General features: G+C 38.2%; 2 protein-coding genes across 2 annotated transcripts; both read left to right on the plus strand.

Moving 5' to 3' along the window:
- Positions 1–768: 768 nt before the first annotated feature.
- On the plus strand, positions 769–13,928 carry LOC306734413 (phospholipase B1, membrane-associated-like; the record flags this gene model as incomplete). The annotated part of the gene is made up of 42 exons (XM_079215770.1): positions 769–820; positions 1,342–1,395; positions 1,556–1,616; positions 1,718–1,752; positions 2,012–2,096; positions 2,179–2,230; positions 2,333–2,413; positions 2,812–2,871; positions 2,957–3,018; positions 3,167–3,242; positions 3,346–3,453; positions 3,975–4,049; positions 4,785–4,856; positions 5,011–5,085; positions 5,179–5,239; positions 5,792–5,850; positions 6,052–6,125; positions 6,288–6,331; positions 6,421–6,529; positions 6,844–6,895; positions 7,009–7,089; positions 7,174–7,239; positions 7,407–7,507; positions 7,613–7,694; positions 7,956–8,060; positions 8,495–8,590; positions 8,782–8,853; positions 9,050–9,127; positions 9,487–9,547; positions 10,087–10,145; positions 10,417–10,484; positions 10,573–10,616; positions 10,965–11,064; positions 11,170–11,221; positions 11,308–11,388; positions 11,498–11,563; positions 11,676–11,770; positions 12,530–12,611; positions 12,701–12,805; positions 12,898–12,993; positions 13,088–13,162; positions 13,668–13,928. 42 exons carry the CDS (start codon positions 769–771, stop codon positions 13,926–13,928), a joined length of 3,273 nt encoding a protein of 1,090 aa, XP_079071896.1.
- A 2,292-nt stretch (positions 13,929–16,220) lies between these two features.
- On the plus strand, positions 16,221–22,567 carry LOC306733621 (serine/threonine-protein phosphatase PP1-beta catalytic subunit-like). Its single transcript, XM_079214895.1, has 8 exons — positions 16,221–16,278; positions 17,588–17,719; positions 17,963–18,193; positions 18,384–18,488; positions 18,983–19,054; positions 19,215–19,366; positions 20,367–20,501; positions 20,590–22,567. Exons 1-8 carry the CDS (start codon positions 16,227–16,229, stop codon positions 20,692–20,694), a joined length of 984 nt encoding a protein of 327 aa, XP_079071021.1. The 5' UTR covers positions 16,221–16,226; the 3' UTR covers positions 20,695–22,567.
- The last annotated feature ends 4,022 nt before the right edge of the window (positions 22,568–26,589 follow it).

Raw genomic sequence — 26,589 nt, forward strand, 5'->3', positions numbered from 1 at the left:
GCGGGCAAGAAAGATTGTAGCCGACCGCTCTCACCGTTGACACAAACTGTTCGAGTCCCTTTCCTCTAGCAGGAGGCTGCGGTCCATCAGGACCAAGACCTAACGTCACAAAAACAGTTTCTTTCCAGCAGTATTTAGGCTCATCAATAAACACTTACTATTTCTTACTGTTACACACAACTCTTTTCTCCTTTAATATACATGTGACACTTAAATAACATGCTTGTTTTAATGTACTCTTATTTGTTTAACATATTTGATTGTACATTTTCATATTATTAATTAATAATGTATGTATTTATACTATTTCACTGTGCTTATTGTTATGCACCAATCACCTCGCCAACTTCCTTGTGTAACATACTCGTGGCTGCAGATTTACTACCAATGGCAAAGTAATTTAGTAACCTGTTATGATAACTAAGAGTCATGATTCAGTAATGTTGTTATGTTGTAAAGTATATCAATAGATTTAGCAAAAACCCTCAGATAGTCTAGACATAGAATGTCATTAACACCCTGAAGATCACTCACTCACATTATTACAATAAAGGTTTCACTATCAGTGACATTGTTTCACTGTACAACCTTATCACTGTGTTCTTTGGACAAGGAAGCAGTCCCTCCCCTCTGTGCATATTTATGATGCGTCAATATGCTGACCAGGTATAACCACATAGATACTAATAATGATCACATAGAAGGACGACTGACCAGAGAGAGAGCAGAGGAGAAGGAACAGCTGCAGCAGAAAAGATCAGAGAGATGATGCTTCCACAGCTGGTTGTGCTCACAGCCCTGGGGCTCACGTGGACGAAAGGTTTCTACTGTTCGCCTAATTAGTTTTTTCATGACAGCCTGCTGCAGTTTTAAAATCTGACCGGAGAAACGGATCATCACTATTTTAAACTACTATCCAGGATGTAAACATTATAATTCATATAGTAAACAAATTAAGGATAATTTGAGAAGTTGGCTGGATTTGATGGTTCTTTAGTTCATTACTTTTTTTGAAATGATAATAAATTCAAATTAAAAATAAAGAGTGATCGAAGTAATATTTGATCCGCTATTTTATCTTGGTGTAATATATTTAAGCATCTCTAAAGAGAAGTGGGTTTGAGCACTTTTGAGCTGAGCTCATGGAGACACGTTTTGATGTGTTTGACATGTTTGTGGTGCAAAAACATGCGACGGTCAAGTTGGAAGAAGAATATTTATTCAGAATATTAGTACGTGTACCTTGCTCAGCACGCACATTTAAATACTCGGCATGCTTTTCCGCTGTTAATTAATCTACCATATATAAATATATGTTTACAATGGTGTTTCTCATTGCAGTAAGTGGGCTGCCGTGCACTCAGATGTTTCACTCTCAGCCGCCCCCTTCAAATGGTAAATGAGATAATTAGAGCCTGGCTAATATTAATTGTAACTTAAATATATTAATTCTGGATTAAATACGCATTTGAACGACTTGTACTTTAATTGAATGTTTCCATTCCCATGGGCCTCAAAGCTGTGATTCAATTTAAAACAATGTATTTCTCTTAAGTTAACAGTGTTACGCCCTCAAATGTGGCCGTGCTTTCCTCCATTGGACTTCCCATGCAAAGGTGAGCACAGGTCCCCAGTCATTTTGAGTGGTATTTGCACCAGGATGTTTATTCAACAGTGTAGACACATAATTAGCCCGTGGTCTTTTCTTTTCCTGCAGTACTGAGCTGACTACGGTGGTATCAAGACTCAGAGGTATGATTCAAAGTTGTATTTTGTTGTTTGTCGTGTTCACAGCCAAATATGTATTGGATAGTTTCCTTACTATTTTAAAAAGTTAATTCATTCATTCATAATCTCCTTAGCATTTTTCACATTTTCGTGTTGGTTTCAGTTGGTTGCAATCTGCAAATTTACCACTAAATGCCAACAAATCCTATACTGTGGCTCTTTAAAATGATTGATACATTTTTCTGTCATTTTGACTACTTTTATGTTAATGTCTCTCCATCAGAGCTGATGACACTGTTCAATCCTGCACTCATCAGTCTTCTTCCAGATGAAACAAACTTGTATGCCCCTCAGTTTCTTCAACACAGGTACAGGCACACATGGAACATGAGAAATATCGTACCAATGACTGGCTGCATCCAATGATTTGTTGTTTTCTCCTTGTTGTAGCTCGCTGGTGGAGCAGGCAAAGGAAGTGTCCCTCTCCATCCAAAACAGTCAGGTAAGTGCCTCAGTGTCTGCACTCCCATTCTAAGGGGTAAAATAACAATTAGATAATAAAAAAGGAAAATAATTCCTGATGTTTTTTTTTTTACTCCTACAGGTCATTGATTTGGATAGAGATTGGAAGCTGGTCCTTCTCTTTGCTCAAGTAGATCCGCTCTGTGCCTGTGAGCAGCAGCAGGTAAACAGCAAAATACTTTAATTGATGTTACAAAACTCATATCACAGAAAGCTACAATAGAACAAATGGCATTTTAAGACTTACTTAACATCAGGACCCAGACACCTATGCAAATGAGTTTCAACCAGCCTTCATTTTATTATTTAAACCACTTTCTTGATGTGACATGTCAACATAAAGTTTGTGAAAAAGGCCTATTAAAAGGCTCAAATAAAAAACAGATGGCATCTTAGGAGTCTATGTGCAGTAAAGTTAAGGGCAGTCTGGAAGATGGTTATCACATCAGCACTTATAATATAGATTAGGTGTGATGCTGTGTGTGAATAATAATCAATGTGTGATAAATTGATATAAAGGTTACTGAAGTTGCAAACGGTTGTGTTTGTGTGACGTTTCAGTCTGTTTTCAAAGCCGTGGTTAAAGAGGTGGATGATGCTCTGCAGCTGCTGCACTCTCAGGTAAATTTCAGATTATATACAGTATTGCTCATTCAGTATAACTGCATTGCTTATATTTACACAATTGCCATTTTGTTTCATGCAGCTGACGCGAGCCATCGTCAGTGTTGCATTGTGGGATGGAGAGCATGACAATTTCCACAACAAGTGAGTTCATTTGTAAAATGACTAATTTCTGGCTTGAAATTAAATGAGTGTTTTGTCTGGAGACTTAATCAAACACTATAAAAGATACTTTTCTATAAACAGTAATATACATAGTGAGTTTTAACGAGCAAATCTGTTATACTGACAGGATGTGTCGATGCATGGAGACAAATAATGAAGGAGAGGCCAGACTTCAGAGGGCCATGCTGAGTCATGCTCTGCTGGTTTGTCGATTATTCATCAGAATATCCGAAAGCTTCATTCAGTCCTTTACTTTTTTTTCCGCTGCTGTGAAATGTTCTTTCTCAACTCCTTTTCCCTGAGCAGGAGTCTTTGGATGAGCTCATGATAAAGAGGCGTTGGTACGGTGTCAGAGAGGACTTCACTGTCATTGTGCAGAACACACCTTTCACCACATGGCTTTCTTCTGTCTCTGTGAGTTCACTTGCACCATTTTGCATCCCTTGTACTGTTCCTACTCGTTAATCACAGAAAACCTAGGTTAAGGGGAGCAAAACAACACTGCAATCAGGCTGTCTTAACATTATTTATTGTTTAGAAGCAGATGAGTGGGTTTCAAAAACGTCAATAAATAGATACAAATGACACAATTTAGAAAATTGCATCTGCATTGAAGTTATACATATAATCCAATTAACTTCCAATCAATGCAGGCTGACAGCCATGCCACAACTACCATGCTGACTGATCAAAACTAAGATGAAACAAAACCCACTAACTTTACCTGTTAAAACAGAAGGAAGTGACCACCTCTATAGTTAACGTGCTAGCAATTTACAGTTCCTTCATGTACTGGTGCTCTGTATGTTTGTAAAATGAAAATAATCGTAGAATCCTGCATGCAGTGTGTGACAGAGTCCTAGTTATCTTACTGAAAATGTCATTTCTGTATCTAATGCACAGCACAATGTTGTTGATTTTCTTGTTTTTACCAGAGTGGGAAACCTCTTTCTGAGCCACAAGCAGCACAACAAGCTGATAAACTGATGGTGCAGATGTGGACAAACCTGGTGAGGTCTTAAGCAATCTATTCAACCTCCCGTACGCTTTCTCATACAGACACACAAACACAAAAGAAGTGTTCAGATCCTTTAATCACGGAAAGGTACTGATACTACACTGAAAATACTCTACAACAAGCAAAAGTTCTGAAACCTTTGTATATTAAAAAATATGTGAGTACAACGACTTTTAATCAAAGTATCAAAAGTAAAAGTACTAATTCGCAGAAAGGTTTCCCCCGTCAGTGTTTAAAGTAATACATGTGATTTTTCTTTAAATAATATTACTGCTGCATTAATGTGTATGTTGCATTTTACTGATGCAGATATTTATGGATGGGTGAACTACTTTATATACTGTTAGGTAGTTTAATCTACAACAATGCACTATATTCTATACAATCATTATATATTTGTAGCACCACTTTCTGAATAGTTTAGTAAGCTAGAGAAGTAGGAGAATGTTCTCAAGCCATAAAGGCAGACTTAATCATTCAGGTTATCATGAAAAACGCGAATTCATAATCACCAATGTAGGAGATACATGGTTTTCACTGGGCAGCAAGTATGCAAAAAGTATTATATTTGTAGTATAAATTAGAAGTATGAAGTTGTATAAAATTAGAATACTCAAGTAACTCAGTATCTTAGTTACATTCCACCACTACACACACATACACAAACATTCAGAGTCCTTGTCCTCTCGGTTGTAAACAAGAAGACAATGAGTTTTCTGTCTTTCAGCTGCAACCCATAAGTGGACAACATAACACAGAAGACAATGGAAATATCATCGCATTGCCATGTCCAACTGAGGTGAGGAACTATGCCATAACCTCACACATTATATCAGCATTTTAAAATACGCCATTAGATGTACTTCCAAGCTACTCTTCTACCCTTTCTCAACCATTCCTTTGTTTCCTTTTATCCCTCCTCCTCTCTCCGGCTATCTTCCTCCCTCCCATAGGACAGACCCTTCCTGAGGACAGAGGGAAACTCTCCTTCACATCACCATAGTGTTGTCTCTCCTCTCCTTCACCCAGTGAGTATAGTATGGTATTCAGCCCAGATGGAGGTGGTGGCAGCGTTGTACGCTTTAGTTCTGACTGTGGATCTGCTTTTTGTGCGCGGTCAGATTACAGGCACAGTGATGCCCTGTGAAGACCTCGGGCCCTCACCCTCCACACCCACCTCAGGTACAGTAAGATGGCTCACACTGACATGTTAGGCTCTTATCAGGCACCAGGGTGACCCTCACTTTTTGTGGGTGGTTTATTCATAATGTGTATTCATGTGCCATTTTTCCTGGCTTTTCATGTGGCAAGACACACATATTGAAGTTGATTGATAAGATTTTGTCTTTCCTTTTTTACTTAAATATGTATGTACATGGCACATGAACAGATGAACATACAAAACAAAGGCATCACATTGACATCAAAAATATATAACACCCTATATTGTTTTCAATATTCTGTATATTTCTCTTTTTTTAATCATTCTGGTCTTTTGCCGATCTTCGTTTAAATGACCTTTTATGTCATTTTTATATTATGTGATATTGCTCCTGATAATATATAATATACTGTATTTGTGTCCTACTATAGTACTAGTGTAACTAGTGCTACTGCTATATTATTATATGCACATATTATATTAGTATTATATTACATTACAGTCTCTCTGAAAGTCGTGTGTTGTGTAACCTGTTAATCTTAGAGCCTGTACTGTCTACTTTATTTTCCCAGTCCATGAACTCAGGCCTGGAGATATTAAAGTGGTGGCTGCTGTGGGAGACTCTCTGACAGTGAGTCATTTCTGAAGTAGATAGAAAGATTTTACAGTCCAAAGATCTCAAGGTCTTGGTAGATATTTACAAGATAATCATACTAGAGAAATGGAAAGATTAATTTAGTACAATGGTAAAACAAGAACCTGATATACTGGTTTACTGTACACTATGGAGAACTTCTGTGTTATTTCATCACTGTCCTGTTCTATCCATCAGGCGGGTAACGGTATCGCATCCAGCCCCAATAACGTCCTGGATGTCCTGAGTCAGTACAGAGGTTTATCCTGGAGGTAACTTCAGACTCCCCAATTATCACACAGCATTGCAACATAATGCTTATGTTATATGTTTTTGCAGTGTTGGTATGCATGTGGTTCTACGGCCATCCATTGGTTTAGTTGTAAAGTCCTTTTAAGTCGTATTTTCAACATCATATTATATGTTTTTTGCAGTATTGGTGGAGATGAAAACCTCACAACTGTCACCACACTGCCTAGTGAGTCTTCTTAAAGATGTGTGTCAAATAACATAAAGTCAGGCTTTGTTGTTGTGGGATTTTTATTGTTATTTACTTTGTTATAACAGACATCTTAAAGCATTTTAGCCACAACCTGACGGGCTATTCTGTTGGCATGGGCAAGCAGCAAACTCCTCAGGCTTTCCTAAACCAGGCTGTAGCAGGAGCTAAGAGCGGGTGAGGATCAAAGCACAAGTCCATTTGATATATCATTTATTGTCAATTGAGGTTATTACAAGTAATAAATAAAGTTCATTCTTGAATTCAGAAAAAGCAGTTTGACTGTATAAATCCGGCCTTAAGGTCCTCTTACTGGCTTTTTCTAGACCTTGAATCAACATTATTTTATCAATATAAAATTGATTTTATAAAAAGTTGGAAGAAAGTAGAATTTATATGAATATACAGTATAATAGTTAAAATAACTTTTAACTGTCTGATGGAAATATTTGCCATTTCATTGTGATATTTTGTTTTGTTTGTGTTTTAAGGAGCATACCAACACAGGTGCGAGCCCTGGTGGCAAGGATGAAGAATGACTCTGTAAGTTTACAAGTTGATATTTATTCTTTACCATATTGTAAATTTGCCAACCTCACTATAAAAACTATACTACATACGACTCACATTCTCTCACACTCTTGTTTGTTGTACAGAGAATCAATTTTGAATCAGATTGGAAGGTGATCTCCCTTTTTATTGGTGGAAATGACGTCTGTGACCACTGCTTGAACTCTGTAAGTACTACAGTGATAATTCATCAGTCGTTTCATGGATGGGCCAAAAGACACAACGTGAAAATGTTTTCCTTTCATTTACAGCTTCTTTACTCTGAAGAGAATTTTATTAGTCATATTCGAGACAGCCTGGATTATCTACACAAAGAGGTAAAGATTAAAAGACATGCAGCTACATTCGATATATGTATAGATAAAGATATATATATATATATATATATATATATATATATATATATATATATATATATATGTATATATATATATATAGATATGTTGGTTGGTTCATCAGCATTAACTGAGCTTGTTTCTGTCAGGTGCCTCGAGCTCTGGTGAATTTAATTGAACCTCTTCATATAACCCCTCTGAGAGAAATGCACATTGACGCTTCACTTAAATGTCCTACTTGGCTGGTAAAGTAAGTATTGCTTTAATCTGCTTTTTCAAAATCTCATTGATATTGAACATCTAATAAATGATCATAAACAGTGGTATAAACGACTTGTTGTTCCTCCTTTGCCAGTATTCTGTGTTCTTGTGTTGTCTTGCCAATGCCTGGCTCTAAAGCTCTGCAAATTGTGGAGGACATCAATAGAAGCTATCAGGTAGGAAATTTACTGGCAGCTATTACATTCTTATTTTTATTTTTATTTGTATGGGTTGCTTTATCTATGTTTTAAATCGTTTTTATTTGTTTTTACTATTACTATATGTGTGGCACTTTGGGATTCTTTGAAGGAAGAGTGCGATAAAAATGAAATGCATTATTATTATTATTATTAAAAGCCCCCCTAAAAAACATACTAAGAATGTCACACAGTCCAGCTGGTCTTTAGCCATTGAGACCTTCTCTTTCTTTCTTTAAGCGTGTACTGCATGGACTTGTGGAGTCAAGCCGGTACGACACTCGCTCAGACTTCACAGTGGTCGTCCAGCCTTTCTTCAGAGAAATCATCGTTCCCAAACTGCCGGTGAGTAACAAAGCTCTGTCTTTCATATGTGGACTGCACAGACTTTATGGGAGTCTGGTCCCATCACTTTATCCAATAACCACAGGCTTAGCACCAGAATCATCTGCTATAGTATACAGTGTTTAGCAGTGTTTTAGCATACAAGCGTACAATTATTGTTAAAACTAACCAAAGGTGGAATTTGTTGGTTGGGATTTTTTCATTAGTCCAATCTAAGGTCAACAGTACAAAAACTATGCCGTCTGATTACAGACATTTTGGGAAATACACACTTTTTGGAGGTCAGCTATTATATCTATTATGAAGAACTGAATTTGAGGAATAAAGTTGCAGTCATAAAGGCTTCAGTCAACTACTTTTTTTTTCCTTTTACCACTTTGAAATAATATTCAGAAATCCTTAAGGCTCATACATGTAGTGTACCTTTTCCACAGGATGGCCGTGCTGATCGCTCCTTCTTCAGCGCTGACTGCTTCCATCTCAGCCAGAAGGCCCAGACGCTGATGGCTCGCTCCCTCTGGAACAACATGGTATGTATATATATATATATATATATATATATATATATATATATATATATATATATATATATATATATATATATATATATATATATATATCATAATCCCCATTCATTACATGCTTTAAATTGAAAGGAAAAGCGCATTTTGAAGAAATGCTGAATGATACTCAGCGGTCACTCTAACTCATGTTTTCCCAGCTGGAACCTCTGGGCAATAAGACTACCTTACAAGATTTTTCTGCAGACACTGTCCTGAAATGTCCAACCAAGGTGGGGAATTGTGATTAACTAAAAGACAGTGCTTTATATGATGGCAAATGTGTTTTTTGTAAAACCCTGTGAGGAAAATGCTATAAATGCATTTCCAACGCTTCTGTTATTACAAGTATAACATATTGCTGAATGTACTTCATTTCACTATATTTTGAGGCCATCATGTAATGCAAGTCCTCTCCTTTGTCTGCAGACTTCCCCATACATCCGAACCTATAACAACAGCGATTACATATATGCTGGTCCTTCTCCAACACCAGGACCTATCACAGTAAGCATTTCCACTCTATCTGAGGGGCTGAGAAAGAACTTCTAGTACAAATAGAATATAGATTGATTAACTAAAGGCCTGAATGAAGCTAACATCTAACAGAAACTCATATAGCATTGAAACTGTTTATTGATTAATAGAAAATAAATCAATAGCAAATTTTATAATCGATAAATCATTTTTATTTATTTTTTTCATCAAGAAAAAAGTCCAAACATTCTCCGGTTCCAGTTTCTTAAATGTCTTAAATGTATCATCTGTTGTATATGATTATAAATGTAATAGTTTAAAAAAAAAAAGTAGTATAAAACGTGGCTTTGTCTCTGGGGACTTCCAATGAGCATTTTTCTCTATTTTAGAACTGGGGGAGTGATTTCTCCTGTGTGGACATTGCTCCATCTGAAACTGTGCCAACTTCAGGTAAGACAGACTCTGAATTATCAGTAGACGGTCAATATGAGATTAAATGTCCTCTTTCAGCTGAAATATATCACCAGCACCAACTGTCACCTGGATAGTAAATAGACCCGTACCTGTATAGTATCAATGGCCCATTCCCAATGTCCCCCCGAAGGCCTTCAACCCTGAACTCTCTGCGACTTACTTCGGTCACGAGGTAAATGGTTGAGTGTGAGAGACAATAACAGCTTGAAATGGTGTAAATACGAATGGGACAGCACTTTGCTGTTGTTACCATTAACGTCAACGTTTGGACTTTGCCCAAAGGGCTTTTTATGAACCCTTAATAAAAGGGTTCATAAAGGGCTCAAAATGTCCAAAACCGTGAGTGTGGAGATTGGGACTGGGACAATGTCTCATCAAGATGATTTAACAGCTGCTCTATAATTTAAAATGTATACACATAATGTTCTTAATATGAGGGGGAACATGGATACTTTGATCTTTGTGGTTTATCGTTGTGTCAGTAAGCTGAAACTCTTCTGTGTCTTTAACTCTAGTTCACAATCTAAGACCAGCAGACATCAAGGTGGTGGCAGCACTGGGAGACTCTGCAACGGTGAGTGTAATTCATAAGTACAGTAGACTTAATGTAAGAAAATTGCATAATATAGAATATGTTTCTGTGTGTTTAACAACCACTGTCAACCTGTCAACCTAAATCAGCTATTCAGTGTCATTAAACTATGAACTTTCTAATCAATTTGTTATCAGCCACAAAGCTTGCCCCGGTGATGATCATCCCTTTTATGTGTTTAGCTTTTGATGTAAGACATGTCATCTGCAGCATGATATTTTTGTTAAATTTTCCCATTGTTTGGCTTTCACAGGCAGGCACTGGCGCTAAGGCAAAAAACCTGTTTGACCTCAATAAAGACTATAAAGGAGTATCATGGAGGTTCGACATGCATGTTGTGTGAATGAGGTTTACATTAACCATCATATTTATTACGAGCCATGCTGATGTTTGTTGGCTTTTCTTGCAGCATTGGAGGGGATAAAACTCTGGAGACGGTCACAACACTCCCAAGTGAGTTTACGCCATTTGTTTAGGGAAAAGATGATGTGTCTGTGAGACTCTATGTGGCAGGAATAACAATCTATCCAACATTATGTTGCAGAGGAGCATTTTTTTGTAATATTGGAAATGTATCACACATTTTTAACCTTAATAGTTTTAGTTTCTCAACACTTTTCTTTCAGGTCCAGATCAGTCCCATAAGTCATACAAAGATAGTCTTCTGTTCTTACATGAGGCCCAATGTCTGCTGTTTGGGAGCCACCATAACCACAAGCTTCACTTAAATAGAGCGACAGGAACCAGCTGTGTACTACCTCTCAGCTGGTACTCAATCCTTTTCCCTTGTCATCCTCTCAGACATCTTAAAGAAGTTCAACCCTTCCTTAAAGGGGTTCTCCAAAGGCCAAGGCTCGAGACAGAAGGCCTTCAATGTAGCTGTACCTGGAGCTAAGACCTCGTATGTGCATATTCTTTTATTTCCTCCACGTGGGTTAAATACTTTTGAACGACCCATCGCCACCTCTCCAACGCCTACTTACTTTTACTTTTTGTTGGGTTACAGAGAGATCCCAGTACAAGTCAAAGCTCTCATCAAGGCCATGAGAGAACATACGGTAAGACTTTCCCCAAATTAAATAATGATATCAGATTGCTTCAAAAGTTTCTGCCTCTTCTCATGTTCTATGCACATGATACACAGGAGGTGGATTTTGAAAAGGACTGGAAACTTGTGACAATATTTGTTGGAGTAAATGATCTTTGCAATTATTGCATAGACCAAGTAAGTGATCTTTAAAATATGTGTATTGTACATACATTACTAAACATACCACTCTTGTGTATGTTTTTAAGCTGCAGTACAAAACAATATTTCAATATTTTTTCTGCAGAATAATCTGTCGCCCATGAACTACAGCCACAATATTATGCTCAGTTTGGACATGTTTTACAAAGAGGTGAGATATTAAACACAATAAGTTATTGTCATATATTGTCCTCGTGAGTACAAGTGTCATGTTTGTTGTTCTTCTTCTCTCTCTTTCTCTCTCCCTCTCATTGTATCTTTAGGTACCGAGGCTGTTAGTTAATCTTGTGGCAATCTTGCAGATAGATCCATTGAAATCTGTTACGAGGAACACGCTAGGCTGTTCACTCCTGCAGAGGTTTGTTGAGCCCGTTTTCACTCTGTTTCAGCTCGACATTTGGCCATCTTGGTCCTAGTGGAGAGCAAAGCAGAGCTAAAGGAGAGTGAATGTTGGATATACATTTGTCGGTGGATCCACCACAACTCCAAATGAATGATACTGTTGCTTTGTGTCTGCTGGATGTGTGATGTTTGCAATATCAATGTAAAGGCGACATGTCATCGCTGTGTTTAAAGCATGTTTCTGTTGCCCCCAAGTGGTAACAAACAACAAATCCGGTTTAACCATCAAAAGATTGGTCCTTCCAGTGGTGTAGTTTCCACCAAATATATTTAAATCTCATCAAGATAGAGTTTATTCATTAAGCATCTTGTGAAAATCCAGAAGTTCTCAAGCAGATGTGAGAATTAAAAGACAGGCTTTCCAAATTGGAAAAGCAGGAGTTAGTTATGTGGATTAGATTATTCAACAATGTTTGTGTTGATCTTTTGATATTTTCACGTCTCTCACTCAATTGTTTTGGCATTTCAACTTGCGGACATGAAACCAATATTACGAGTAACATTTCAGTTGTTGCAAATACCTCTGGTTCAGTTGGTTTGCATAAACAGTCCTTACTGTTAACTTCTCGAACCACCTATTTCCAACTGATCAGTCAAGAATTTAAATTTGGATTTTAAGAATCATGCAAAGGTCTTTATTCTGATTCCTGGATTTGGGATCAGCTCTCTCCTCATATCAGCAAAAAAAGAATAAACATTAATATATTTTTCACAGGACCAGATGTCCCTGTGTTATCAACCCAGTTGAAAACTCTCCAGAGTTTCAAGAGATAAAACGAATAAATCGCGAGTATCAGGTAAAAACAGAGAGCTCTTTTAATTATTTACATTTATTTTCAAAATGTGGTTCTCTCAGTCATTCCACCAATTCTCTTTTTTCCCCCAGGCTGAGATCCAACATCTTATTTCTGGAAATCGCTATAATGGAAAAGAAGATTTTGCTGTTGTCCTGCAACCCTTTTTTCACAATTCCTTCATTCCTCATATTGGAGTGAGTTACAGAGACAAACAAATGTATCCAAACAAGCTTTCGGACATAAATAATGAAATATGCCTATTCTAAAAATCCACTCCTTTCACCAGGAGGGTGAGGTTGACTCAAGTTTCTTCTCTCTGGACTGTTTCCACATCAGTGAGCGAGCTCATGCTGAGATGGCCGTTGCCTTGTGGAATAACATGGTGAGCGTGCAGTAATGTACCAAACTGCAGCAGGATGACCAGTGTTTCCAAGTGTTTTGTGATGGTTTTAGCGAGTTGTTCTTATTGTCTTTAGTTGGAGCCCATCGGCAGAAAGCAGACGTACAACAACTTCACATACGACCGCTCTAAGATTCATTGTCCCTCTGAGGTATGTTTGGAGAATTACGAAGTCTGGAGAGAAATCCCACTGCTAACCACTCAAATTGTTATTGTATCACCAAACTATATTTACTTATTTATTCATTTGAGTTAAGTTTTAAGTATCGTTTAGTCTCACTTTTATGGAAACCAAGTGTGTTGAATATGAAATAAATGAGACTGTTTGTCTATCATATAGAATACAGAACATAGCAGTTAACTTAAGACAATACATTTTAAAAACACAGCTCAAATATAATGAAATATGTAAGAGGTAACAATTATGGAAATAACTTATTTGAATGATTTCCTCATGGTTCATCTATTTAATATAGAACACTTTGTGTCTCCATATTACTTAACTCATCAAGCTATAATCCTTGAACTGAAGTGTAGGTCTGTGGAGTTGACTTTTCAATATATTTGGACACAATTTCTAAAAGATTCTCCCATATATATTTTAAAGTTCTTAATTTCTGATATTTCTGCTCTGAACTCTGGTATGTTTCCTATAGAACAATCCCTTCATCTTCACTGAGATCAACAGCCTACCAAGTCCACCAGTAACTCCCACCACCACCACAGCAGCATCCACAGACACCACTATCATCCCTTTGTACAAGTGCCCTTCATCTTTGCCCGTGTGGGTGCCAGTGATTGTGGGAATTGTCAGTTTACTTGCTGGCATTGTTATTGCTTCGCTAATTCTCGCCAGCTGTAAGCCTCATAAAAGTAAAGTGGAAAAAGCAGTAGAAATGAAAGGAACTTTATTTTGATAGTTGTTGTTGTTTTTTTACCGCTAGTGGGCAGATAGTAGACTCCGACACTTGCCGTGAGTATTTCTTGACTAGAACCCGGAGGGAACCCACGCTGCCACCGGGGGGAAATGCAAACTCCTCACAGAAGGGCCGTCCAGACCGGTAACGAACCCTGACCCATCTTGCTAGGCGACAGTGCCACCAACCCAGCATTCAGCAGAAATTGTGAAATATCCCATATGTAATAGAGTGACCTTGTTAATTCCTAATGTTTTGTACATTTCTCTTCTCATTTTATTTATTGATATAATAAAATCTCTCCAATATTGGAGATATGGTTGATTGACTTTTTTTTTTTTTTAAACAGCATCGCACTGAAGTCTCCTGATTTATATTTTTTTTACGGGATATGAAAATTATTCAACAAGTGTTTAATGAAAGTTTGTCGGGACAGCCAGTTGTTTTGATGATCCAACCATAAGTTTGGCATCTGTTGTTTTGGGGTGAAATGTCTGGATTGGATAGATAGCCACTAACTTATCGGTTTGGACATTCATCATTCATCTCAGGATACATTTTCGAGTGTAAAGTATTACATTTATTAAATTCAGGGCCAACCAAAGGCCTTGATGCTCCAGGCAGGGTGGAAAGTGAGGAACAGACAAACATATTGTCGGCAACAAGAAAAATACAAATTGCATTTTCCCCACACTGAATGACTTAATGTGATGGAGCAGTAGTACTGTTGATCGCCAAGGTAAAGCTCTGAGGCTTCATCCGCTCTTTCAACGCCAAAATACTCATTCTGGGTCAATGAGAAGAAATACGTCACCTGCCACACCTGTCGCAAATAAAAACACGGAGACTTAATTAAAGCATGATCTAATGAAAACATAAAGGTTCAAAACATAGAGAGAAAGCGTTTAATCTACCATCAGAACGTTGTACTATACTTGTTGTACTTGTTGTACTATACTTACTTTCTTGGATTTCACATATTTTTGTTATGCTCTTCTTATTATATATTACTTAGAAACGCTCTTATTCCTTGGATTTAGTATTTTGTGTCTTAACTTTGTATATTGTTTGTTATCGTTGTTCGCTGCTGCTGGCTGGCTGAGGGCTACAAAACGGAATTTCGTTGCATCACTACAATGACAATAAAAACCTCTTTATCTTATCTTTACTTGAACTCACACACTGAGTCAGCATTCTCTCACTATACTTCCTGTCACCTATGTTGGGAACAAAGCTGCACAGATTTATGCTTTAAATTAATAGTTTATTCCTCTTGTTCAGGCATTTCTCTTTTTCAACCATTTCTTGTGGAAGCTGATCGCATTTGAATTGATTATTCTTTAAGAAATGCCTGTTCTTCACTTTCAGACTTGCCTAGAAGATAATTTCGATAAAAATTGTGCCTTGAAAAGAGACAATAAAAGAGAATAAACAATTTATTGGGAGCTTAAAAGTTTGCAGACCTTCTTTGTGCCCTGAAGTTAAGTATTTGTTTGTCTTGCACCTGAGTATCTTGTGTACACACAGGTTTCCCAGCTCTCCATTGATGTTAACAAATAAAAGCAAATATACTTGGAAAAACTATTGGAAAGATACATCTTCTATATATTAATACTACTATTACAAGTTCTTGTTTGTTGTGCATATCCATTCTCATGATCTTTGAGTGTACTTAAATAAAAAACTGACTATGATTCAATATTTCAACACAAAGTGGGGTCTGTTTATAAGCACTGTATATTGTAGTGTCGTTTTATTTGTTTGTTTTTATAAAAAGTACAAAATACTTCAAGATCGTACTTAAGTGCAGTCTCCCTGACCACCTAAGGGCAACTCAGACACTGAACTCTTTTAACACTGGCCTAAAAACCTTTTTATTCAGGAAGGCATTTTTTACATTGTGTTGATTCATGTCAGCTATTTTTATTTTATTTTATTTTATTATTATTATGGGTTGCTTAAACTATGTTTTAACTATTTTTATTTGTTTTACTATATATTGGCTCTGTGGTACTCTGAGTTTCTTTTGAAAGAAAAGTGCGTTTAAAAATTAAATGTATTATTATTATTATTATTATTATTATTATTATTATTATTAGTAGTAGTAGTAGTAGTAGTAGTAGCAGTAGTAGTAGTAGTAGTAGTAATAGTACTTGAGTAAGTCTACTTAGTTATCCCACCACAGTGGAAACGTGTGTGTCACTGTGCCTGCCTGGTTAGTCTGAAGCTCATTTGAGCCTACAAGTCAGCGTTCAGGGCTATTTTGCCTGTCGTCCTGCCTCTGTGAGTATCAGAAACATGGCGGAAAGCGAATTGAACATTGACAGTCTCATATCTCGACTACTGGAAGGTACTGTAGCAACGTGATAACCTTTCTTCCCACATCAAAAATGACTGAATTGTACATTTTTGTTTGTAACTACTAACTTCACGATACGTCAAAAACATGTTAGCATCTCCGCTGTCGTTCCGCAGCAACCCGTGAGCTAACGTTAACCGTGAAGCTCTCTGCTGAAGGAGAAACGCAAACGGTCGTGAACATGATGTCACAGTCCCGTGTTGCTAACCGTTGGCTAAGGTTGGATTGTTAATCAATGTTAGTCGTGGCGCTGTGCGTAATAAAGAAGGGAGTGTGAATAATGAAGGGAGAGTGGCGTAACTGATCCAGCTAGAGAGCTAACTAGCTAGCTAATTAGCTAGCTGTCTCTGTCGACCAGTGCCATAACTTCACGGTGTGAAGGCAAACCAACCGACTAACGTGAGCAGAGACCGGCAGGTTCACGTTTTATCGTCAAGGATGGGATATAGTGGGGAGAGAAATCACCGTGGAAGTATGTGGTCGCAAAGTAACATTACTACCTTTTCTCCTTGGCTAGGCTAGCACGTCGGCTAGCACCCAGGACACGCCCCCTTACGAAGGAATACCTGCATAACTAGCTACTGTTTTAGAGTCATCGTTTGTTTCAAAAGTTTTTTCCTAACCCACATTAAAACGACAAAACTTGTATTTGTGTCCCTCCTCAACATAATAGAGGCAAATGAAACAACGTATCATTCTGCATGTTCAAAATGGAAATAAAGGATGAATCAAAATTTGATGATTGACACAATTCTGATCATGGGAAATGTATAATGTATCAACCAAATTTAGGAAAACGCCTCTTTTTTTTCTCCCTGGCTTGGACCGCACTGCACTCACTTCCCGCTTCATTGTGTTGACTGGAATATGATATCACTCTCAAAGTAATTGGTAGTCATTTTAACACAAGGACTATCGGTAGATGAGAACTAAATCTGAGTCATTTTTTTTGTGTGTGTTTTTTTTTTTTAACATCAGTAATGTATGTGAAACAGGCAGGTCATTTATGATCAGTTCAGGCTGATTTAACGCCGTCTTAAATTACATAAAATACATCTACAATTTCCCCACTGCGGGACTAATAAGGGATTATCTTATCTCATATATTTTAATGCACTGACTTTTTTGTGGTGAGAATACTGATTTAGCCTACAAATGTAGTTACCTTTCCCGTTGTCATGATGCAGAGTGTGATGTATATTAGTTCTGATGGCTGTGACAGGTTACGTAATGCTTAATTTTTCTAATGTCTACTGTCAATTACTTGAGACTCAGCCGATATTGAACTCTTGTCTTTTAGTGCGAGGATGTCGTCCAGGGAAGGTTGTACAGATGACAGAGGCTGAGGTGAGGGGGCTCTGCATCAAGTCCAGAGAGATTTTCCTCAGTCAGCCGATCCTGCTGGAACTGGAGGCTCCACTCAAAATCTGTGGTGAGTACAGTGCCTATCACTTATATATATTTTTTTAAATGTACATATATCCCAGTACAGGGTGGTAAAACAATTTCGATAGTTAGAGGCAACCTTAGCAACTGCCACCAGGATATGTTAAAAACAAACACAGTCACTCAAAACTTTATCTATTCTGTTCATTAATTCCACATTATTAATTGAGATTGGAATGTTGCTTGTAATTAGACGCAATTGAACAATTTGATGGACATATCCTTCCAGGTGATATCCATGGACAGTACACAGACTTGCTGAGGCTTTTTGAGTATGGAGGTTTCCCACCTGAGGCCAACTATCTGTTCTTGGGAGATTACGTGGACAGGGGGAAGCAGTCGCTGGAGACCATCTGCCTACTGCTCGCCTACAAGATCAAATACCCAGAGAACTTTTTCTTGCTCAGGGGGAACCACGAGTGTGCCTCCATCAATCGCATCTATGGCTTCTATGATGAGTGTAAGTTGGGAAGCGCACCTGTTTGTTATGCTGCATGTGCATACTGTTCACAGTCCTAATTGTTAGTTGGACTATTGCAAAACCTCAGAAGAAGAAATATCAAATCTTAATGTGGTAGCTCATTAATATTAGTTAAAAGCCATTTTTTAAGTTGCTTGTTGTCTGTTTTTTGTGTTGTTTTTTTCCTCAGGCAAGCGCAGGTTCAACATAAAGCTCTGGAAGACCTTCACAGACTGTTTTAACTGTCTGCCCATTGCTGCGATTATTGATGAGAAGATCTTCTGCTGCCATGGAGGTTTGTGAAGCGTCTCTGTTAAGTACCAGCCCCTGAATAATGTGACTATACACTCCTCCCTGAAATTGAAGTTGACCTGTACAGTAGAGGATTATGTCATTATTTAATTAATGTGTTATCATTGTTCAGTATTCAATGAGGGGTGTATTGTTTTTTTGTAATAACAATATTAAATTGTATGTTATCATATTTTGGGGCATAATTTTTCTATATTTCTATTACATACTTTCTTACTATATATATATATATATATATATATATATATATATATATATATATATATATATATATATATATAACCACATGTTTTAAATTGTGATAAATCATGTATGACATTATGGTGCTATTGTGAATGCCATTCTTTTTTTTTAAATCCTGTTTTTGTCTCATTAGTACAATACCTGTAACTCATCATATTTCCATTTTGCTTAAGAATGAATACAAGGGATCCTTTCACTGATTCACATACATTTACAATTATCTGTTCTCCTCAGGACTCTCACCTGATCTACAGTCCATGGAACAAATTCGGCGCATTATGAGACCCACTGATGTCCCAGACACAGGTGTGTTTGTGTTGCTTAATATACAATAATTTGACAATATGAACATTCAATAGTATAGTGTGTCATACAAAAAAAGTGAATGTCCAGATATAGTTAATAAAATGAAATTGTAACATTATGTGAGTGATTGACTGCTTGACTTTACTGTTGTTTGTGTCAGGGTTGCTGTGTGACCTGCTGTGGTCGGATCCAGACAAAGACGTCCAGGGCTGGGGGGAGAACGATCGGGGAGTTTCCTTCACCTTTGGGGCCGATGTGGTCAGCAAGTTTCTCAACCGTCACGACCTGGACCTTATCTGCCGAGCACATCAAGTAACTATTGTGCCGTTTTGTGATTTAAGATTAAGAGAATTTTGCCAACCATTAATTGGCTGTGTATTGTTGCAATGTGGGTGGTATGCACAAATGAACGATGTGAGAATAGGGTGGGTGGACCATGGCCCCTCGGCTCTTATTTTAGCAGTATTGGAATGTAACTAAGTACATTTAGGCTACTTAAATACTGTACTTGTGTACCATTTTGAGGTACTTGTACTTTGATTTCATTTATTTAACTTTTTACTTCTCGTAATATCAATTACTAGCTACTTTGCAGCTTCAGATGTAGCATATAGCCTAATTATTAAGTAGTTTCAATTAGCTCCACCGTTACCAGCTGCAACATTAAAATCATCAACACATTAATGTTACCATGTAGAATGCAACTTTACTTTATTGACGGTATATTATGTAGTCATACTGTCGGTTTTTCATACTCGGCATTTAAAATCTGCTGCTCCTCTCCTAGAGAATGAATGAAGAGAGGGATGTGTATCAGTGAAAGCAAAGCTTTGAATTAGAATATGAAAATGTTGTTTTTGTATTGTTTCACAGTGGTTCTAAAGCAGAAAATGAGGACAGGGTCTCTGTAGATACATACACACTGCCACACACTTATGACGAGTGGTTCATAGGTGATGACTGATAGGGATACATGCAGCTTTACTTCCCTGTAGGTTGACTGTACTAACTAGACTTTCAGTGTGGTTTTTGGTAAATTAAAATAAACCACGAGAATTATAATGACTTATTACCCTGTTAAGGGCTGGTACTTATTTTTAAGTCCTTCGATTACGTGCTAATTATTTTCTTAATTTATCAGTTGAATTGTTTGCTTTGCACAATGTCAGAAAATATTGACGCCCAAGATTACATCATTTTGTTCTGAGCTAGAACCAGTGAATTTTTGGCCATTTTGCTGAAAACATATCTTCAGCGATGTATCATTTCCCTTTGATCAATTTGTTTATGCTTTAATCCTGCTATCTTCCAGGTTGTTGAAGACGGTTATGAGTTCTTTGCCAAGCGACAGCTGGTAACGCTGTTCTCTGCCCCCAACTACTGCGGGGAGTTTGACAATGCAGGTGGCATGATGAGTGTTGACGAGTCCCTTATGTGCTCCTTTCAGGTAGAGAACTCTCTGTTTGTTGTACCGTAACATTACGCTGATTTGTGGGCTTTAAATGTATTCATCAGGACCACATCCTCTCTTTCAGATCCTGAAGCCGTCAGAAAAAAAAGCAAAATACCAGTACGGCGGGGTGAATTCAGCGATCCCTGTCACCCCGCCTCGCACCGCTCAGGCACCAAAAAAGAGGTGAGCGGCTGAGCCCTGACTCTTCTGCTCCTCCCCGGTTGATCACTGGCCCACGTCCCTGCAGGCTGCCTCAAACACTCCAGCCTTCTCTCAGTCAGCTTGTTCATGTGGGGGAAAAAAAGAAGGAAAAAAAAAAAACTCCAGGAGTGTCTTTTGCTTGTTCTGTGGGTATTTTTATGAACATGTGTTTTTCAATTTCTTATTTGATGCCATGGTCTGCATTCACTTCCTGCTACTCACTTCATTCAGCAATATTTAAACCAAACTCTTGTGGAATTGGCAAGATGTTAAGAAAAGACGCTTCTCTTCCTTCACATTAACAATTTCCATAGTGATTTTGTGAATGCATGCACACTTGTGAGATTGATTTGGGTTCTTTGTTCTAGCCAATGTAAAGTCCATACATTCTCACAGACAACAGGGCTAATTGTTTCTCGTCCTACTGCCATTGCACACTTCTATGCTGGATGAAGTGCTACACTTCTTAATGGAATAGTTTTACATTTTGGGAAATATGCTTGTATGCTTTCTTATAAAGGAATAGATAAGGAAGTCTACACCACTCTCCTTTCTGTCCAAAATGAAACTGACATCAGCAGCTGGCTAACTTAGCACAAAGACTGGAAATGGTTATTCTGACTTCGTTAACTGCAACAACATCCACCTACCAGCAACACAGTGTTTGTTTAATCCATTTCTTTTGTATGGAGTAAACAAACTTGAAGAACAAATGTGAAGCATTGATCTTCTTATCCACATTAACTCTCGCCAAGAATGCAATTAAACATATTTTCCAAAGTGTACATTTTTCTTGAAGAATTGTAAGTTAGAATTTTCCTTCGACTTAAGAATGTTTTATCCATAGAGAGATATCAATAATATCCTGATATGTTGACGATGCAAGAAACATTTTTTGCAAACATCTTGCAATTTGCAAACATAATTGTGTAAAAGCCTTTAAAGCCTATTTTAACGTGTTTAAAAAGTTCACAGCCATCTACGCTGTACCTTTTACTAGGCCATTCAGTAGATGCTCTAAATTAGATCAGTTTTTGATGACTGACGTAAACTGATTGTATGTGGGAACCAAGAAAAGTAAAGACGGATGAAAATGATGGCAGAAACTGAGGTGAAGTATAGGATTTAAAAGGTGTCAGTACATTCATCTTAACAGCAGCAGATGTTGACCTCTCATACACTGAACATTGTTGCGCTTCCAGTCAGGCCTGTAACGATAACCACTTATGTTGGACGATTTATTTTTCCAGAAATAATTCAGATTGCTTATATCAATGTATTGTTTCAAGATTCTTTGATACCATTTATATAATAACTTTAATAGCATAATAATGTGAGCACACCCATTCGAAGAGCAATTAACTAAATTCACACAATGTACAAGTCTTGTAATGGGAAAACCCTGTGTTTATTATAGCACCATGTTGGCTAAAACATTCTTATGTAAACAAACATGCATGTAAACATAACAGGGAGTATTGAGATCAGAACAAATGATTGAGGTCATGTCAATTTATCATATGATAAGTTGACAATGTAAAACGTGTTGAGGTTATGTCCATATATTGTATAAGTCGTCAAAGTAATTATCGCAACAGGCCTACTTCATTGCATGACATTGTAAAGAGGTCAAGAATATTCAAGGCAAGACGATGTTTTTTGATTATTGTTGGCTAGTTATATTGGTTATATATTTCCAACTCCTTAATGAACACTGCACCAATGTATTTTTTATTTATTTAAATCTCGCCTTTTGCTTTGTAAATTTATTGGTCTTCAAGTTAGAAACAGTATGTTCAGACGTTTTGAGATTTGTACGAGTTTGTTTGAAATGAGTGAAATAAAAGGTGTTGAGCCTGCTCTGTTTCTCTTTAGTTAAGTTCTGAGTAAGAGAAATACATGATCGTTAACTATGTCCAATGAAGGCAGATGCATATCACAATAGTGTAGGATGTCACTGAATAAACCATTAACAATCAATAAAAAAATGTTTATTTACAAAGTGAAATCTGCTGCTTTTGCATTTAATTCCCCACAAATAAAAGATAGACAAGAATAGAGATTAAATACATAATTGTTGCATTTTTTAAACACATAATTAAAATAGCATCAACATTGAAACAGAATTGAAATAGCATTAACATTGAAACAGAATTACAATAGCATTAACATTGTAACACTTAAAATAACATTTACACACAAGCAAGGCAACTCCAAAGAGAAGCACTTATGAACTAAATAATCATCGGTGTCTCAGTTTGAGGTTATCTAAATGCGATTTCATTGAGATCTGTCTTAGTAGAGCATATGTTACTAGAGTTTTCAAATGAAATGCAGCTTACATACCCAGAAGATGCAAAGATCCGCAAAACTACCCCAACAAAAAGCACTTACTGCATTGAAAAACAAAGTTAGTGTTTTTGTAAGGGTAATCAAAATGACCGGCGCGGCCGGGATTACATTTCACCCAGATACAACAGATACGTTTTTCTGATTGGCTATTCGTGTAGTCCAGGCTAGCCTGGATTGTACTGGGGGTCACAGGCTAGAGTAATGTAGTGATGTCATGTAAAATAAAAAGAGACTGTGTGGGCATTAACTCATATGAAGCCAGTCAAACAAGGACAGTATAGGTTGGATGTGCGTTGCTGTTTTTTTTTACAATTTGTGATCTTGTGGTGACAGACAAATATAATGTCTTTTTTCACAAAACATCTATGTAATGCACTCTGTTTTAACAGGTGTTATAATACGGGTAGATCAAATCAAGCATTCTGATTGGTTGAGAGTGAGTCACGAAGTGTAGTTTATTCAGCCATAAAGTACTGTATAGAGCCTGTTTACATTTAGATCGTTCCATATCAGTGCGCACTTAAAATAACAGGTAGATTTAAATTGCGCAACCGTTAGTTGTCATTTCAACAGTGACAGTTACTGTCGTTGTCCTCTAACGACCAAACGTGCAGGAAAAGACCACTGGAAGTTGAACTTCAATCAGGTTTATTCAACAGAGTATCACACAAGCAGATAATACGTGCTCACGGGTCTGTAGGAAGGGCGGCTCGCTCTATTCCTCGACAGACTGACTCTTTAGGAGAGTTCAAAGTGTTATATAGTCTTTAAGAGCATTTGTGATTGGACAGAACTAAGATGGGAGAGTCTCCTGGTTTAGACTTTGAGATCTCCTTGGTGGAGCACAGGGTTGGATATGCCCCTCTTGGCTCACGAATCCTCCAAGGCCACAAGTATCAGTGTGTGTGCATGTTGTCAGCCAAGCGTGAATGTGTGTGCGTAAAATATAACGATGTCAAATAACCCGTCCTCCTAGCTTGACTGGGTACAATAGATGCTTCTAACAATGTTGTACAAAATGAATGCTTTAATAAGATGGATATCCTCAACACCCCCTTTTCACACCTTAATGGTGTGAATCAAATGTTTTTAACAATTATCATTATCTAATTACGGGAAAAAAACTCAGTTTCCCCCTTTTCACACTTACTAAAGTGTGAATCAATTCTATGGTCACACAAGATCAGATTGTAAAATCGTCGGGGATGTCTGGGTCGGCAGTGTATTCCAACAAAGGGAACTGCTGACTGTAAGGGGGCGGAATGGGGTCTTTCTTGGTCAGTGCAGTATTAATCAGACGTTCCATCAGGGACCTGAGACAGGGAATGCAACAACATCCGCAACTGACCAGAATGGCTAGAAATATACCTCTTGACATTAGCACTGAGAGGACAAGAGCTTTATACTTTCCGAAGATGTTTTCCATCCAACTGGTAAATGCATTGTCTTCCACGCCCGAATTTTCCGCCAATTCGTTAGCTAAACTGGTCAAACCTCCTAAGGCACGTGTTATACTTCCATCAGGGGCCGTGTTGTTGGGGATGTATGTACAGCAGGATTCCCTGAACATTTGACACACGCCCCCTTTTTCGGCCAACAACATGTCTAGAGCCATTCTATTTTGCCAAGCCGTTAGAGAAGTAGCCCTAAGTTGTTCAGAGATGCCTCTTACGGTGTCTCTGGTGTGGTTCAGGAATCTTTGCTGGTTGTAATAGAGGTAATTAATCCAATCTACATTTTTGTTGGGGGTAATCCATATGAAGATTGACTCCCATCCTGCACCTACTTGACATCTAGCCTTAAATTCATTGGGAACTCCCCTGGGAACAGATACACCAGAGAATCCATGCCTCCAAGAGGAGTGTCAGGGTCCCAGTTACCAAACCCTGCAGATAAGTCTCCTATGGCTCTTTTAGTCAACCAAGGCTTGGAAAGTTTGGGGCGCATTTTGGTCAAATCATCGATGTCTGCCTCAGATAGAGTGATCAAAGTTATGAGCATCAAAAGTCTAATCAAGGCGCAGGAGTCTGTCCAATTAGGGGGTAGGATTGGTCTTAATTTCTGTTTCGGTCCACACATCCACCAAACATCAGCCAAAGCTTCCGTCTGATTTTTAAACAACCTATCCGTGAGGCTTGAACAATTGGGACATGAGAGAGAGCCTTTGCCATTGCTTATCGTAAACACATTGTGACATTCAGTCAGGGGCAACTCACCCAGGGATTTGGCGTTGGATGAAGACACATTCCTTCGGATACAAGTGTAATTACCCCTATAGAACTGGACTCCAGCAGAAGCTCGAACCGGTGAGACTGCAAGGAAAAGTAAGCGCAGTGAGGTGCAGTTTTTTTTTATATTTGTTAGAGGGTGAGAACAGAGCCATCATGCATTCAAATCCTACCACATCGTTAATAGGATTTATGGGGAACGGTGAGGTTCCTAAACTAGGTCTGGGTGCGGCGCAGGCAACACAACTGGATAGGTTTTGGGTCTTAGCGGTGTACCTAAGCTGCTGTAGCCAAACATTAGCGCTTGCCAGGAATCCGGTTTCCATTTCTAATCTGGCATCCGCGGTGAAATTATTCAAGTCTACATATGCCACCGGGTTGTGTGGGGTTTCTACTGTTGCGGCGGAGGGGGTGGTCCCTATTGCTTCTGGAGAGGCAGCAGGTTTAGATCTATTTACAGCGTCAGCCCTTTTCTTTGCTTCTTCTTGCGTGATTACCTTGATTATTATTTGTCGTAAGGGGTCCTTACCACCCTCTATGGCCCCTACCACATATACTCCGGCATCTGTTAGTTTGGGGTCGGTAAGAGCAACTGCTCCTGGGGTGCATTGAAATTGTGAACAAATTTTTCCTGGGGTTATGTGTCGGTCGGGGGAGAAGATATGTATTCTCTGGGCTCTGTCTTTTCCACCTTCTATAGAGGGAATATAACCCCAGTCATGGACTCCCGTATTGCCCACCACTAATTCCCATTGGTCACACCACATGTGGTGGGTTTTGGTCAAACAGAGGTAATAGATTGGATGGGGAGGCATTCTATAAATCAGATTGAATTTTAGCTAATGTCCTTGTTGGACATGGGGCTGGGGCACAATGTGTCAGGTGATGGGCTCCTGATTTGCCCTTGACCTGGACCGAGTGTGAAGTAACCTCCTTCACTTCGTACGGACCAGTCCACCTGGGATCAGTCCACTTTCTTTTGTGAACTTTGACCCTGACCCAGTCACCGATGTTTACCTTCGGATGCTCTGCTGCCTCCGGATCATCGTCTGGGCCCGAACAACCTGGTTTGAGAGAGCTGCAGTGAGAGAAATTAATGCACGCAGATATTCAGTCATCTCAATATTACACACATCCAGAGGTGGCACGTGACCTCCATCTCTGTGGTGACAGATGCGTCTTACCTCCTGGTGATGACCTCATAGACATCAATGCCAGAGGAAGCGCATTCACCCACGTGAGCTTTGTGCCTTCGCACATCTTTGCAATTTTTCTCTTCAACGTTTGATTACATCTTTCTA

The sequence above is a fragment of the Taurulus bubalis genome (genome assembly GCF_910589615.1).
Source record: "Taurulus bubalis genome assembly, chromosome: 3".
Classification (NCBI taxonomy): Eukaryota; Metazoa; Chordata; class Actinopteri; order Perciformes; family Cottidae; genus Taurulus; species Taurulus bubalis.

What these genes read in the sequence shown, in the direction of transcription:
- LOC306733621 (XM_079214895.1), top strand. Translation starts at nt 16,227, where the DNA reads ATGGCGGAAAGCGAATTGAACATTGACAGTCTCATATCTCGACTACTG. An exon ending in CTATGGCTTCTATGATGAGT is followed by an intron (nt 18,194 to 18,383) that starts GTAAGTTGGGAA and finishes TTTTTTCCTCAG; the next exon opens with GCAAGCGCAGGTTCAACATA. An exon ending in GATCTTCTGCTGCCATGGAG is followed by an intron (nt 18,489 to 18,982) that starts GTTTGTGAAGCG and finishes TGTTCTCCTCAG; the next exon opens with GACTCTCACCTGATCTACAG.